Source organism: Phaseolus vulgaris, chromosome 11, assembly GCF_000499845.2.
Source record: "Phaseolus vulgaris cultivar G19833 chromosome 11, P. vulgaris v2.0, whole genome shotgun sequence".
Taxonomy (NCBI): Eukaryota; Viridiplantae; Streptophyta; class Magnoliopsida; order Fabales; family Fabaceae; genus Phaseolus; species Phaseolus vulgaris.
This window is the reverse complement of record NC_023749.2, coordinates 18,801,462-18,818,341: the sequence shown is the minus strand read 5'-3', so window position 1 is coordinate 18,818,341 and position 16,880 is coordinate 18,801,462. Positions and strand designations below refer to the sequence as shown.

Sequence of the window (16,880 nt, the reverse complement as noted above, 5' to 3'; positions counted from 1 at the left end):
GGTCAGGTCTTCGCTCTCAGTGCGCGTCGAACCTTGCCTCGTGGACCTCATCTTCTGCGGTTTCAGGAACTTCTTCTACCTATCGTGCAACTCCAAGGGATGAAGAAAGTGTGGGGAACTCGAACTCAAACAAACACGACCAAACAGCGAACCGAACCGAAGGCAATCGGTGAAATTGCACCAATTTCACAATGAACGGGGGATCTTAGTAAAATCTCGAAGAAACTGAATCGAAAACTGCAACTAGAGAACTGAACACCTGCGGTGGGACTGATGTTTTAGATCGGGCCCCACGGTGGGCACCAAATGTTCCCGCCAGTTGACCAGATTGTGCTTCGTGCGTAGCTAAGACTCGTGTATGAAGGACTCCCTCGTCTTTGTTCCAAATTCCCACCCTACACCGCCGTGAGTACTTGAAAGAAGTGAACAAAGGGGCGCCCTCGCGGCCGTTTGCACTCCGACGATCAAGTCAGCAAGCGAGAAACATCAAAAGAACACACCTCCGTATCGGAGCACCGTGAATGGATGCTCTGAAGGTGGTAAAATAACTGGGTAATTAATTTCTCTCTAATTGCCTGTGCGTACAGTGGGTCCGCGAGCAAGCAACTAGAGTGTGTGTGTAAAACTGAGTCTTAATCCCCGTCTCAAACGTCTAAAGCCCCTTTTAAACGTCTAAGGCATTTAAAGCGTCTTAAAGCGCATTTAAAGCGTTTAAAAATTTTCAACGCGTTTAAAATGTTCAAAGCATTTAAAGCGTTTAAAGTGCTTTAAAGCGTTCAAAACGAAAACTGAATAAAAACGTACCTTAGCAAACTTTCAGGGAAACTTATACACCTTGATGTTTCAGTACTTACTGCCATGTGTTCTTCTGACTTGATCGCTATTCTACGTGGAAGGCCTTACAGCACCGTAACCCAACTTAGGGATATTCCATCATGTAAGTCCTCATTCCTCGAAATGCATCTGGCGCAAGGGGTGACTTTCTGGGTGCCAACTCTTGCGCCCCAGCCTCTAGTCACTCACCCTGGAAGTGTACCTACCATCCTCTCGTACTACGCACATGGTTCTCCCCTGGGCGTGGGTACTCACGAGTCAGGTTACCCCCTACTGACACTAAAACCATGGCCTTGGAGCCACCTTTCTCTTACTGTTCTAAGGTATCGGGCCCCTCAGGGTGTCGCCCCCTCCACGGTCTTTCCTACCCGTGGGTATCGGGGGAAGACACCGTTGACGCCTTAACCTGGCGACGCCTTAACCTGGCGACGCCTTAAACGGTCAACCTATTGACTTTCCTCCCTGGGCCCCCTGGATGGGTCCCACCATATGTTCGACTTTGGCTTTGACTTCGACTTTGGTCAACGCCCGAGGATGGGACGGTACATAAGCATTGAAAAAAATAGTCATTGCAAATCCGAAAAAAATAGTCATTGCAAATCCATTCTGACCGTTAAGTAGTTTCAACTCACTTGAATGTCTATGTTGTGTCTAATGAACTTGATTGAGAAGGATGCACTTCATGCAGCATTAATTGCTATTTTGTTCTTTAAGTAACATCCCAAATTGGATGTACTTATTTCTTCTCAAAGAATGTGCCTTTGCTCGCGTCTTTCTAAAGGGTAAAGTTGTCCCTAAAGACGATATCGAACTCACAAGGAACAATTCTAAAATATCAGGTATAATATTCACTAAATATCAAAAGACGTGCAAAAGTTTGTTTGAAAGGTTGTTATCATGAATATATGTAAGAAATTAATAAAAACAAAGTAAACGATTTAGATTATTCAATTGAGAAAATTGGGATTGGGGTTAATCCTTCTCACTCGTATGTACTTTCAATGAATAAAAACATGTAACATTCCATCTTGAATTGACATTGATGCATATATAAAAATCATTCATATCGATTCCTCGCATACAAAATTATTAATATTTTCTCCTAAATATTGACTCATCGCATATTTATAAAAAAAATCTCATCATTACGAACAAATGTTATAAAACAATTAACATTTCAAATCTATTCCTAACATTCAAATATGTTAAGAATTATCATTTAGGTCACATGCTTAAAAATACTTTCTATTCAAATCTAAGGATCAAAATCATGAATAAAGTTTCAAACTTTGAGAATAAAATATAGGTATAATTACCTTATTCGTCCCTATATTTTGAGTCAATAGTCAATTCAATATAGTGGTTTTTAAAAAAATCAATTTGGTCCCTATGTTTTTTTAAATGTATGCAAAATGGTTTTTTTTTTGTTAAGTTGCAACAAACGGCGTCAATTGTTGCTTATGTGCAGAGAGAAAAGGTTATGTGCACTGTGAGTTACAGGACACGTCAGATTGGGTGTTTAGGGTTTGCCATGAGTTTGGATTCGCGGAGATTAATAAATTGTGATTAGGGTTTCTATTTTGGCGTAAAGGTTTTTCGATGGTGGGTTCTTCACGGATACGAGGGTGTTGACAGATACGAGGGTCGTAGATTCGTTGGTAGGGGAGTAGTGAATAGCATTTGTGGTTCGTTCGTGGCTTCGTTTGCGGTGTAAATGTGTGTTTATAGATCTGCATCTGTATCATCATGCAGTTGTAATCGAATGGAAGTGCAGCAACACCGATCTAATTCTAGTCATGGTGGTGGGAGCAGGATGACTTTTGTTGGTCCCATTTGCGATTGTGGGGAACTCACGGTTTTGAGAACAACAACCACTGTCAAAAATGGTGGGAGGCAATTTTGGGGGTGTCCAAAGTACAAGGTGAGATGTATTGAACTGAGGTTTATGAAAAAAAAAAAAGCATTGGTATTGATTGTTTTGGTTATCATTTTGTCTCGTAAGCATGGGATGCAATTTCTTCAAATGGTGCATTGAAGACACTGGGATGACAAAGATGGAACTATTGCTAGACAAAGAAACAAGATTTGTAACTTAGAAAAATTTCTGAAGATGTCAATAAAGTGGATTAAGATGTTATTAGTAGGGTTGTGTGTTGTTGTTGTAATAAACATTGTTATGTTGACTATTTTCTTAAAATTCTCATGAGTGACATATCAATGTATATTTTGGGATTATGATTGAATGTGTTAATGTAATATGTATTAGTGTAACATTTATCCCCAAATATTTGTTTCAATGCATAATGAATTTGAATGAACGAAATATTTGATGTTTTGTATGAATGCATCTTGGATAGTAGTGCATACTGGTTTGATAGTGGTGCATACTGATAGTGGTGCATTTTTTCTCTTAGAATTATATAAGACAATTGTAAATTGGTTTGATGGTGCAGAATGAAAGAACTTTGGTATTATTGGTGCATAGAATTGATAGGATTTATTTTATTGGAAGTGCAACAGTAGCCAAAACTGAATGGCAACGAAAGGGTAAAGTAGAAATATTGGAAGTGCAACAGTATCCAAAATAAACTCAGCATCATCCAAAAGGAAATATTGCATGTGGATCTTAGTGAACATCCATTCATAGAACCAGTAACCGAATCTCATGAAATTTGGAGTATGCATCCAAGGATAAGGAAAACTAAAGCAATTAACTAAATCCAACAACAACTAAAGATGACATTAAAAATGAAACACAAAATTACAACTAAGAAGTTGCAAATCCAGTTTAGTGCAGGTTTTACAGAGTTGAAAGATGCACACGAAATCAGTTTTGAAAGCAATCCAACTTTTCCCATGTCAGAGTAAACCAAATACATTGACTACATGATACATTAACAAAAGCCTAAAATAATTGTTTTTCAAAATATACAACTATAGAAACAAGTGGGTTCCAAAAACATTCATGGCTTCCAAAAGCGGCCTCTCATGGAATGTAACTTAAGCCAGATGTTGGGTCTTGAAAATTTTGCACTTGATCTTGTTGTCCTTCGAGCTGCTTAAGATTGTTGTGAAACTTTTGGTTGAGTAGGGGGGATGGTGGATGGGGTGCAGTTGGAGCTGCCTGACTTAGAGCTTCTTGAGATGGCATTGCTGCACTTGGAGTTGCCTGAGTTGGACCTTGTTGAGATGGGCCTGGTGCACTTGGACCTGCCTGACTTGGACCTTGTTGAGATGGGTTTGTAGCACTTGGAGTTGTCTGACTTGGTTAAGATGACCTTGGGTGAGATGGCCTTGGGTGAAATGGCCCTGGTGCACTTGCACCTTGCTCAGATGGTTTTTCAATGTTGGACTTTCTGTTGTGGCCAAGCTTATGACAAATCCCACATTTTTTCTTTAATCTAGTTTGGCCTAACTGACTTTTGTTCTTCATTACCTCCCATGCCTCCAACCTTCTCTTCTTTTTTGGTCTTCCAGGCATCTTTTTTGTGGGAGGTGGCACAACATCTGGCATTTCAGTTCTGTCCCATACTTATTCATCATTCACTAGATTGATAATTGAGTTGTACATCTCTGCATATGTTTCTTTCTTGAACCAAAATGAAATGAAGTTGACGGCATCAACATTGACAAATTTCATTGCACAAAGTGCATGACAACAAGGTATTCCAGTCAACATCCATTTTCGGCAGCTACATTCATGTATGTTCAAGTTAACCACAAACTTTTCTCCAATGGTAGAGGTATGTTTCACTTCAAATAGGTGATATGTGGAAGAGCTGTGATGATGAAATTGGTTAGACATATGTATCAAGTAAGACAATAACCTTTTAAATGAGTGCATCAATGTTGTCATATAACTTGGGTACCCAATATCGAGTTTGATATGCTTCCTTTTGTAACCTGCTTAAAATCTTTGGACATATTGATCCTTCAAATGAGGCAATTTTCAATCTGTTTTTTGCCTATCTTTGCATTATATAAGTCCTGATATCTTCTAGCATGGTAAAGATAGGTTTTGCACGTGCAGCTACAAGCACACTATTAAAGCCTTCACAAATATTGTTGACAAGTGAGTCACATTTTGGAATGAATGTGAACCTTGATCTGGACCAGAACCTAGTAAAGGAAAATAAATGATTTTATAAAATGAAAATACATTACTTCATCAACTGAAAATAATTGAGCTCACAAACTGAATGTAGCTACCACAAATGGTACCCAAGTTTGCAATAGCTAACAACTGCAACAGAATGGACTGACATGCACAACAAAGTCTCAATTGGCCTACTTTGATACTAACACAACATCAGATTTTAGTAGTGACATGAGTGGACACCTATTATTCCTAAACAATCATTTACAAGGTTAACTTATCAATATTTAGGAATTTCCAAATTTACTCAGTATTGACAGGAAGGAATTTTCTCAAATCTGACATGAGTAAAAGAACAAGTATGAATACTTGCCTAGGAGGTAGTGCAATGAGATGTTTGAAAGCCTCATAATTGACTTCCTTTATAACCCTCATCTCTCTTCCCATGCTTGGGGATATGTGTTGTCGGCTGCCCTCCACATTAAAGTTTTCAATTTTTTTCCTGGGAATTTCTTTCTGAAGTTCAAGTACAAGTGTCAAACACATAACCGTTGCACTGCCCCAGGTATCAGTTCTTGAATGGCAGACAACAAACCCTGTCAAAAGTCATATATAGAATACTTAAATGAAATTATACATAAACAAAATCAACAATTTACAGCAAAGAATATACCTTTTGTTGGTCAGACATGAAAGTGACACCTTCACATACATCTACACCCCCAACATCTTCAATTAAAAGCTGCAAAAACTAGCTCCAAGAGTCTTTGCATTCAACCTCAACCACAACATATGCTAGTGGTAGCAAGTTGATGGGCCATGTGATTGGGCTCTAGAGATGTGAGTTAACTCTTTTTTGTATACTTAGCGTAACCCTTTGTGCGCAAGGCCTAGGCGGCCAACGATGGGTAGTAGTAGACCTAGGGGTGCGCTTAGTGCGTATGAGTCTAATACGAGTAAAACATTTTCTCTACACCTAAGCCCATGTGTGTTAGGGCACGATAAGCTAGGTTGCATGTATGATGTGTAGCGCCTCGTCGAGGGTGCCTATGTGAAACAGATTGGAACCCTGAGGCTAGTACACGAGTTGGTACCCTAGTGGTTATTCTGTTATGATTTTATGCACTCCAGAGAGGAAAAGTTCTATTCGGTTACGACCTTAAGAAAGACTGTCTTGAACAGAATATTTTCCTGTTGAGTAGGCTTTCAGTTGAGATGATATTCTCGTGATAGAAAGTTGTTACAAGAGGTAGGCTATAAAAGGGACTTGAGATCCCAGGTAAAGGTACGCTGTTTCTAAGACTGAAACTAGTTACTTCTTGTTTCTTATAAAACCATGTACTTACTTGATCGTCGGAGTACAATCAACAGGTAGGGCCCCCTCTGTCTCAACGCAGCCGCGTTCCAACGACAAAGGGAAAAGCAGATTCCAACAGAGATAGACAGAGCCAGGGCTTGTGTTTAGAGTCAACCGACAACTTGGTCAACCGACAAGAACATAATCATTCACTTAATTATATCAGAAACCAAATGTTAGACCACACATAGAAAAATCTTGCACATGATGGACCCTACATCATAAACTACTCTGTAAATGTTCTCTCAAAGAAATCACAAACAGAACCACTCTGAAAGTAAGTCAAAAAGTTCTAACCTTAAAAACGACCACCCACGAAACTGTACCACACTCAACAATGCCTTCGGGTTCCACAAACTTTGCCCCACACAATCGCACTTCACGAGCTCAGGATCGTACCAAAGGATCGCCCCTCATAATGGGCTCGGGATCGCACCTCACAATCCAACCACAAGATTGAACCACAGGATCGAACCGCAAAATTGCACAAAATCGCATCTCACAATAACGTACCTCAGAAACCTTCAACCTTGATTGCAATTAAAAATTCGTAACCCCCAATTCAAATTCCTTAAACCCTAACCCCCAATTCAATTTTCACTAAACTAATGTAACCATCCACGTCACTACACCTCACACGTCACACTAAACCCATAACCCCTTCTCTTTGCCACATAAGCAGTAGTTGACGTCGTTTGCTGCAACTTAACAGAAAGAACCATTTTGCATACATTTAAAAAAAACATAGGGACCAAATTGATTTTTTTAAAAACCACTATATCGAATTGACTATTGGCCCAAAATGTAGGGACGAATAAGGTAATTATACCTAAAATATAATACCAATCTCAATCAAGAACAAAATATTATATATAAATATTACCTCAATACATACAAGTTTGAACAAATTACTCTTAATTCTGAAGGGAAGACTTAGTCACTCATATTTGCCATTACAAGCGTGGAAAACAAGAAAAAAAAGATCCATGGTGTTTCTTCTAGACAACTGTCTCCTCCAAGTTTTCTATCTCTGATTGTCCTTTTTCTAGTCTCTAGGGTTTTGACTTACGCCTTATATTTAACCTAATTCGATGTAGGTTAAGTGACATCTTGCTTAAGCAAGATATTACTTGCTTAAGCAAGTTTCATAAAAAAAAACCCAACTTCAATGGAGTGAACTCACTTAAGCGAGCTTGAGCAAGTCTTAGGCGAGTTTTCTCCAGAGAACAAGTTTGTCTCTAGAGTGATCTTGCTTGGGTGTGTTTTTAGGTGAGTTTGTGCGAGTTTTCAATGCTCTAACTTTGTCTTTTCCCCTTCTCTTCAACTTGTCAATTGTCCTTTAGCTCTTTTATTAGCACAAATTTGGAAATAAATCATTCTTATTCGTCGCATAATCCAAAAATATGTAAAAATGTTCAAATTCCTAAATTAGAGATTTAATTATAACTCTATTAAAAATAAAGTCCATAAGTGCTTATGTTTTTGCTTGAAATATCACTAAATTATGACACTTATCAGAAGGCATAGAGGTCTAGGCACAACCTCTTAACATATAAAAAAGCTTAATTTAGGTAAATCAGAAAAAAGTTTCTAAATAATTTTCTTAATACATCAGACAAAGCTACACACAAGGAAACATAAACCTACTTTTGTCAAGTTGATATAAAATTCAACCTATTTGATACCATAAATGTAACATCCTAAAACTTAACTATCATAAATAAAAAATAGTTTATAATCACTTAAAATTATTACAAGCTTCTCCAATACACACACATCAAAAGATAAACTTAATACACACACATCAAAAGATAAACTTAAAGACAACACACACATAAAGTCTTAGAAAATTTACTAATTCCCTTTAGCTCTATTACCTGTAACTCCATCTACCCTCACGTCGAAACACTAACATCAAAATTAGAATCAAATGTCATAAAAAGGTGAGCTAATGTTAAATTAAACATATAATATAATCAATATATGAATAATTTCAACAATTGCCTATCATATACCATAAATGAATAATGGTTTACTACTTCTGGAAGACTAGCATTAAGTTTAGACTGAAAGACTAACACCTATTCACACCCGGTATGTTTGTTTTACCTTACCCCATATAGTTTTTATTTGACAACTTTAAGTGACAACATAATTTCTACACTTCTAGTTGAATATTAATGACTCTCATCTACAACTTAGTGTATGGAACCTATATTGAGTTTTTATACTATTATACATTTATCTATCAAACTTAATATGTCATTTGAGTTTAATTATCTCATCAAATTTCCTAACCTAATAATTACACCACATATCAATATTACCTATTTGGTAACTATTCACACATAAACACAATCATTATAGAATATGATTATGGTAATTACCGACATCCACACACAACATATCATCAATCACACTCAACTGATAAAAAAAAACACCAATCACACTTTCTAATTCACAACATATCGTCAATCATACTCAGTGGTACACAACATTTCATTAACAATACACATCATATTTCACATTATTCATGAAATAATATCTTCTACCTTTTCATTTTTACTTATATACACATATACATAACACTTTTCAATTTTAATTATCATTTAGTGAAAATTTTCTATCATAAAAGAAAATTGCTTTGAAAAAAAATATATCATATGGAAAGACCAGAATCATCTTACTTAGAAAAAAATCTTAAAAGAATGTAATTATGCATAAACTATATTTACATTAAAAAATGATATTTACATCATGAAATCAAATTTAGCATATTGACTCAACATTACATCAACATCAATACAATATTCCCTTCAATGCATAATCTTCTTTTAAAATGTATTCAATTTCTAGTCAATTTAACTAAAATATTTACTCTAATAAGTTTACAACATCAAAATATAGCCACTTCAAATATATATTTGGTCAAGAACCACTTAAAACAAAAAAGTGATGCTCCATACTTCCATAGACTAATAATTGGGCATTACTCCAACTCATTTTATCATTCATTTTCGGTCAAAATTCAATATCTATATCAATTGAAATAAACTAATTTATCATCTGTACTTGCCTAATCTCGATTCTTACCTCTGAGTTAAAAAAAAAATAGTGTACAAAAAAGTTTATAATTGTTCTTAAAAGTCACATTCAAAATACTAAAAGAAATATCCTCAAAATCAAAAGTTGGTCTTGATATAATATGATTTCCTTATCTCATAAAATTTGTGAGTACATAATCCTAGAAAATACTAGAAAAAAAAAGTTTATGGAAGAAAACTGAATTTAGTCCATCAAATTTCCAGAAAGGTTGGAAATTACTATTATTTTATTAATTTTTTACGCATGTTATGTGATTGAAAAAAATGATAATTAGTTCATAAATATTACAGTTAGAAATTTTTTTAAAGAAAAATAATTTTTAAAACGACATTGTTATTTATAAATATATGACTAAGTAATTATAATTAAAAAATCTGGAATTTTAACTTTTATTCACTTTTTTAAAACAAATAATCTGTCTTAAACTAAAACCCATCATACAATTAATATTTTTCTGTTTTAATTTGTAAGGTTTTTTAGCAATTATTTCTAACGTTTGTTTATTACTTAGGAAGTTCTTAAATCGATTCTTAAACTCTTGACTAAGAAATACCAAATTGTACGATCAAGGAGGAGTGCCTTTAATTTAAAAAAATCCAATGACACTATTACCCTGCACTATGAGAAAAAAAAGGAAAAGTAATAAAAAATTGGAGAGAAATTAAAAACGCGTTTAATGCAGAGCATTGATATTCCAAACAGAACTCAACGACCAACATAGAGGGTTTGAACACAAAACTAACACCAATGGTTTTTTGACAGAAGAAACATGGTGGAGGGAGAGAGAGTCACAACAGTATATGGAATCATGCATCACTAGAGAATAGAGATAGATAGAGAGAGAGAAAGAGAAAGTTTTTGTGTGTGTGTGTGAGAAAGAGAGAAAGTGGAGTCTTTTGACTGAGCCTAGCCGGCAAAAGCCGTCTAAGGTTGTTGTCTGGTTGATGATAATGTTCTTTTTAATGTCTGAATACGCGTTGAACTTTCAGCAATACCCACCACCACACTTTTTTTCTTGTTAAGCTTCTGATCCATTTTTACCCTTAATCCCAATTCAAAGGTCCACCTTGTCTTTTTCCTTCATTAATTGATTCTATTATTTGTAAATCATAATACTCTCAGAGTGTTATCACCTTCATTCATCTCAGACTTTTTTTTATTGCTTGGATTTCTTCATCTTTATTGAACAATGATTCCTTTATGACAGTTAGCGATTGTTGTTGGAGGGTTATGAATAGTGGGCTTGATTCAAGCTAACTGCTTTGGAATTGAGTCGGGTTGGAATATTTCAGTGTTGGATATTTGGTATCTGATTTTGAATTGGGTTTGTGTCGATGAAGGAAAGTTTTCGTCTTTACTTTTGAATAGGGAGAAAAGAAGAAGGTACTGTGTAGTGGGTGACTTAATTTTTATGAGTTTTGGTGGAGTTGTTGGAAGAAGTGTTGCTGGTGGATGGTGATCCTACTTTTTGAAGGATAACATTGTTGTGAAGTTGATGTGATATCGTTGTGCTTCAACATGGGTTGCTTATGTTCTAAGAGTTCAGCTGTAGAGGACAGCAAGGTAGGTGTTACTAAGAAATTGCAATCGTATAGCACAAGGCCTTCAGAGTTGAACGTTTTGCGGTTAAATTCAACTAGGAGGGTTGATGAAGGTGGGGCTAAAGATGTGATAATAGAAGGTGGTCATGTAAAAGGTTCATTGATTGACAAGAAGGCCAATGGTTCAGGGCAGTTGTATGTTGATCATGATGGGAAGAAGAAAATAGAGAAGCCTGAAGTGACTGTTGTGGATCATCTTGGCCCTGGAAGGATTCCAAAGGCTGTAGAAGGAGAGCAAGTTGCAGCTGGATGGCCGGCATGGCTTTCTTCAGTTGCCGGTGAAGCTATTAAGGGATGGATACCTCGGAGAGCGAATAATTTTGAGAAGTTGGACAAAGTAAGTTGCGGTCTTGTCTGCTGTCTATGTTTACATTATAATTAAGCAGTTCTGCAATTCTTACTATGCTGCATCAATCTATTTGTGTAATGCTTTAGAGTTCAAGATGGGGTTAATTTCATTTTATTTGTTGTTACGAAAAAAGAATGACTGTTAGACTGGTTTGATTTTGTCTTGTTTGTTTTTTTGAGTATAAACTTCTTATATTGGTGAAGGAATAACATGATGATGGCATTCTATTATGCAGATTGGGCAAGGAACTTATAGTACTGTTTATAAGGCAAGGGATGTGATTAACCGCAAGTTTGTTGCATTGAAGAAAGTACGCTTTGACAATCTTGATCCTGAGAGTGTGAAGTTTATGGCAAGGGAAATCCATGTTTTGCGTAGGCTTGACCATCCAAACATTATAAAATTGGAGGGCTTGGTAACGTCACATATGTCTCGCAGCTTGTACCTTGTTTTTGAGTATATGGAGCATGATCTTACAGGACTTGCATCAAATCCTGACATCAAGTTCTCTGAACCACAGGTAATAATGATTTTCTTACATGAAGTTCAGATTTTTGTGCATGTGCATCTCTTGTATAAGATAAGACTATAAGTATAGGAAAGTAGCTATGTAACATTTTTTCTTTATACTCCATTTTTTATTAGAAAACTCCTAAAACAACAAAATTCTTTATATGTCAGCTAAAATGCTACATGCAGCAGCTTCTTAGTGGATTGGATCATTGTCATAGTCATGGTGTCCTCCACCGTGACATAAAAGGCTCAAATCTTCTCATTGACAATAATGGAATCTTAAAAATCGCTGATTTTGGTTTGGCAAGTTTTTTTGACCCCCACCTTAGTGTTCCATTGACAAGCCGAGTAGTAACTCTATGGTATAGACCACCAGAACTTTTACTTGGAGCAAATCATTATGGGGTTGCAGTGGATTTGTGGAGCACTGGTTGCATACTGGGTGAACTATATACTGGAAGGCCCATTTTACCAGGAAAAACAGAGGTATGAGTATATAAATATAGTTTTCATCATTTTCCTAATCTAGTATGTGATCTGAAGGTTAATTTTATTTCTTTGTAGGTTGAGCAATTGCATCGAATTTTTAAACTTTGCGGCTCACCATCTGATGAATATTGGCTTAAATTGCGGCTGTCACATTCAACAGTATTCAGGCCGCCACACCATTATAGGCGATGTGTTGCAGAGACATTTAAGGACTACCCATCTACTGCTCTAAAGCTTATTGAGACCCTGCTTTCTGTAGAGCCGGCACATCGGGGAACTGCAGCAGCTGCTCTGAAGAGTGAGGTAAGCTGATTTTTATCCCCAGCAAGTAGTTATAGCATTTGATTGACTTCTTTTCCCAATGTAATCTTAGTGGTATTTGAAGGAAGATTTATATCGTTGTTTAATGAAGCTCTCCATGTTTCTTGCTTCCATGACATCACTGTACTCAACCATAATTGATATACCAATAGATGCACATAAAAGTGTGATTAATGCTTCTCATTGGGACTTAGAAATCATAGTTTCTCTAATCACATATCTAATAAATCTCTCTTGTAATTCATTCTCATATATCTGTGGAAGAATATGTGATCAGACAAATAGGAATATCCTGACATTGGAAATATCCAAATTGCAAGCATTTGATATCTCAGTGATGTGTCAATACTCAATATAAGTCTTAGTTCTAAATATTTTGTCCATCATCACCTGCTAAAACGAGTTAGATTTAATGTTGTACTTTTTTTTACACTTTAACATTCATGCTATTCTACAGTTGTTCTTTTTCTTTTTCCTTTTCCTTTACATGCTTTAAAGAGAATCTTCTCACCATTCAATATACAGGGCAATCAGGAAGTCAGATTCAAATAGACAAATCAAGAGATATTTTTGTTACTGTACTGCTATGTTATGAAATTGTAAAAACAATCATAATTCTTGCACAATTCTGTCCAACATATTTTAGGAACCTTTTTTTCTTTTTAACCTGCTAATAGGCATGTGATTCTCCACTTTTGATATTTCCCCATTTTTTTGCAGTTCTTTACATCGGAGCCTGTGCCTTGTGATCCATCAAGTTTACCGAAATATGCTCCCAACAAGGAAATTGATGCTAAATTACGAGAAGAAGCCAGAAGGTAGTGATATAGGTTAACTGTTTTTATTTTGAGGCAAAGACAATGATATTTATATTTAGTAATTAATATTGTGATGGTGGCTTCGTTCTCTGGAATGGAATCTTTTGCTTGGAATTTAAATTATACATGGCTTAATCTGAAAATTTTCAGTGTGGATCAACTTGGTCTCTTTTGAATGTTGACATCTCTGCCATGAACAAAGTCATCAATAATGGGGTCTCATGTACTTATAGCAAAATAAATTTTCATATTATTGGTGATTAAAACCTTGAACACATAGTTACATTTGGGCCATGCTGCTCCAACTGTTTACTTTATTTGTTTCATCACAACTGTTAGCCGTGCTTTCTGCATGACTTGATTCATACACTTGTAAACCTATTGCTTATAAATGATAAGTAACATGTATTCATTTTTGTTTACTGTCTTAGGCAAGGAGCTGTTGGAGGTAGGGACCAAAAACATGCCTCGGGAGTTAGACAAGAAAAAGGACATAGGGCCAGTGTCACTACAAAAGACAGTGCTGAACCAGCTTTATCAGTACAGGTAATCCAAAAGTTTCAAATTTTATTGTATGACTTGCCTCTATGATTAGCTTGGTGCGCAAATTCTGTTCAGTTTACTGGGGAAAAGAAAAGAAAATCTCATGCTTTTAACTGTCTCTTGATTCATCTCGGAGATTTTTCAACACTTTTAGGCATAGATCGGACTTGTGAACTATACGGAAACTTATTGGTTTGATGATCTCCTGTTCTTTTTGTTACAGTCAACGAAAGGATATTAGGCCTCTGCTTATCAGTTATTTGTGCAAGACCTACCCCATGCCAATTATTATGAGATTGTGTTAGGACACCTAAACCTTTTTTGGGTTGTTGAACTTGCACTGACTTTTGAGTCTACTGTAACCTCAGTGTTTATTTATGAGGCTAAGATGAGAATCCTTAGGTTTGAATCGGTCCGGTGTATCTTTGTGAATTCTAAAACTAAAAAATACAGACTTGTGAGCTTAGTGCCTATTGCTTATTACATACATAACTTTTTCTTAAACTGTAGAAAGCCTTAACATAATCTTACATACTAAATTTTTTAATATTCTTATGCTCTTCTCAAATATGTTGCCCCAGCTGTCCTACTTTTTTTGTATCTTTTCTTTCACTAGGCTTATCTTACTGTTTTCTGATGCAGCAAGGACGTTATTCCAGCTCTAAGAACCGAAGTGAATTATACAACCCTCATAGGGGAGCAGTGTCTGGTATTCTGGTTTTCCCTCACAAAACGTCAGAAGATGCTAAAGAAATTGAAAATAATTTTTCTGGGCATATTTATAAGAAGCCATCACATTCAGGCCCATTGGTTCCGGGTTCTGTTTGGGCAAAGGGTGCGAAGGAAGTTGATGATGTACCTCCTGTTTCAATCAGAGGGAACCTATCAAAAATATCTGGGCTAGTGGCATCTAGGACATTGTTGCCAGAAGATCAGGAGGATAAACCAGTTCACTTGCACCACAGAAAACCAAGTGAAGTAAGAAAATCAATGGAGTCAACTAACGGATCAGAGTCAAGAAGAAGGCAGGAACAAAAACGGATTGCTGATCACAATCAAATTGAAAGCAGAAGGATCCCCACCGAAAAATCAACTCCGGTTAGTTATTATTGTCATTATAACTTTTTTGCTTCAGTAATTTTAAATATTTGGTAGTGGAAGTCTTCACTTGATTTGGATCCTCTCCTATTACACGGTCATTCTATTAGAGAGAGATAAACACAAGTTTTATTAAATAAGGACTAGAGACCTTTTGATGTCTTGTAAAGTTTACTAGTGATATTCAAAGTTATCTAACTCTTTATTCTATCAGCATTCAGTAAATTGTTTGATAAGAACCTTAAGAGAATCACACCACACCACAAAAGCTAGCTATTGTAGTTGCAGAGCTTAAGACTGAAGTTCCATACCTCGCAATTGTCATACTTTTTTCTATAAATTTTGCCCTTCTTTTTATGAAATGCTCAAGTTCCCATGTTCCCTAGTAGTTGAATGTATATCATTGATGGATGATTGGTCACTAATTATAGTAAATGGAGTCCAAGTACTGTGGCAACAATGAATGAATATTTGATTACTATTGCAACACTTTTTTTTTTTCTTGAAAATTGATGTGGGGACTGTTTCAGGGAGGGCGTGAGTCGATGGGAAACAAGATATACCTCTCAGGTCCATTAATGGTGTCATCAAGCAACATGGATCAAATGCTCAAAGAGCATGATCGAAAGATACAAGAGTTTTCAAGACGAGCAAGAATTGACAAGTCAAGGGCAAGAGGTGAGAAAGTTCGTGCACAGCGGAAGTGGTGACATTACATAACTATTTCTGTTTGTTCAACCAACCACTTACATATTTTTATGACAACATTTATTTATCACTAGTTTGAGAAGAGAAAGAAGTGGGGAGAGGAAGAGAGTGCATTCAATCTTACTGTAGTATATATATATATATCATGTAAATTGCAGGCTTTATGAGAAGAGATCACTCTTTCTTCAACTCTTCATGCTTCACCCTTATATAAAATTTATATAAGCAATTCATTTTATTAAGTTCTTTCCAACCTTCTTGTTTCACCTTTGGATTTATTCAAGAAAACTAGTTTATGTTTGTGCAACATTTATTTTCCTAACTACTTGAGTTAGGGAGAAGAAAAGAAAATCCCATGAAGTTGAGAGGGATAATGATTGCAGAAAAGTTTAGAACCATTCCTAATAAGAGGAGAAAGCAGAAATAAAAAAAGGACATATGTAACAATACAAAAATAAAGTCTATGCTGGCTTTACTTTATTGTATGAGATGAGAACATGTATACAACTGTGAAACAGCTCCTTATATATATAAAAGAATGAAGATATTTCAAGATTGATTGTAAGATTTACTTCTAAAGTAACCTTTAACATGTTTTTAATCTAATGAATTTAGTAAGTAACTAATTATTGACCATTGAGGAAATGAAAGATGAAGATATAAAGATAAGGAATATCTCTTAGAATTAGCCTAGTAGTAACAAATCTCTTTATTATATACTTGTCGAAACACACTTGTGTCCACATTTTTAAAAATTTACCTTTTTTTTATAAATATTTCATTGTAAATTTATAATAATTATAATTTTATTAAATTAATATATAACGTAAAATTACAAATGTTATTACAGATTTTATTATATACATAAAAATGAAAATATTTAGAGTATAATAATCTTAGAATTTTATAGCAATACTCTTAATTAGTAGACTAAACAAAAATTAATGTCTATGGATCTATTTGAGTTTACAAGTAATTTTTTTAATGAATTTATGTATTTAATTATAACAACAATTAAGTATATTTTTTCTTTAAAGATAAATTATAT

General features: G+C 35.4%; 1 protein-coding gene across 3 annotated transcripts; it reads left to right on the top strand.

The window, feature by feature from the left end:
* The first annotated feature begins 10,002 nt into the window (after nucleotides 1-10,002).
* On the top strand, nucleotides 10,003-16,074 carry LOC137810795 (probable serine/threonine-protein kinase At1g54610). Of its 3 annotated transcripts, none has more exons than XM_068612353.1 (9): nucleotides 10,013-10,452; nucleotides 10,600-11,330; nucleotides 11,578-11,862; nucleotides 12,024-12,341; nucleotides 12,420-12,647; nucleotides 13,386-13,483; nucleotides 13,915-14,029; nucleotides 14,669-15,124; nucleotides 15,655-16,074. In XM_068612353.1, exons 2-9 carry the CDS (start codon nucleotides 10,911-10,913, stop codon nucleotides 15,832-15,834), a joined length of 2,100 nt encoding a protein of 699 aa, XP_068468454.1. In that variant the 5' UTR covers nucleotides 10,013-10,452; nucleotides 10,600-10,910; the 3' UTR covers nucleotides 15,835-16,074. The 3 variants fall into 3 exon arrangements, with proteins under 3 accessions (XP_068468377.1, XP_068468454.1, XP_068468530.1); XM_068612429.1 differs by having other exon boundaries at nucleotides 10,064-10,321; XM_068612276.1 differs by having other exon boundaries at nucleotides 10,003-11,330.
* The last annotated feature ends 806 nt before the right edge of the window (nucleotides 16,075-16,880 follow it).

What these genes read in the sequence shown, in the direction of transcription:
- LOC137810795 (XM_068612276.1), top strand. Translation starts at nt 10,911, where the DNA reads ATGGGTTGCTTATGTTCTAAGAGTTCAGCTGTAGAGGACAGCAAGGTA. An exon ending in TCAAGTTCTCTGAACCACAG is followed by an intron (nt 11,863 to 12,023) that starts GTAATAATGATT and finishes TTTATATGTCAG; the next exon opens with CTAAAATGCTACATGCAGCA. An exon ending in TTTTACCAGGAAAAACAGAG is followed by an intron (nt 12,342 to 12,419) that starts GTATGAGTATAT and finishes ATTTCTTTGTAG; the next exon opens with GTTGAGCAATTGCATCGAAT.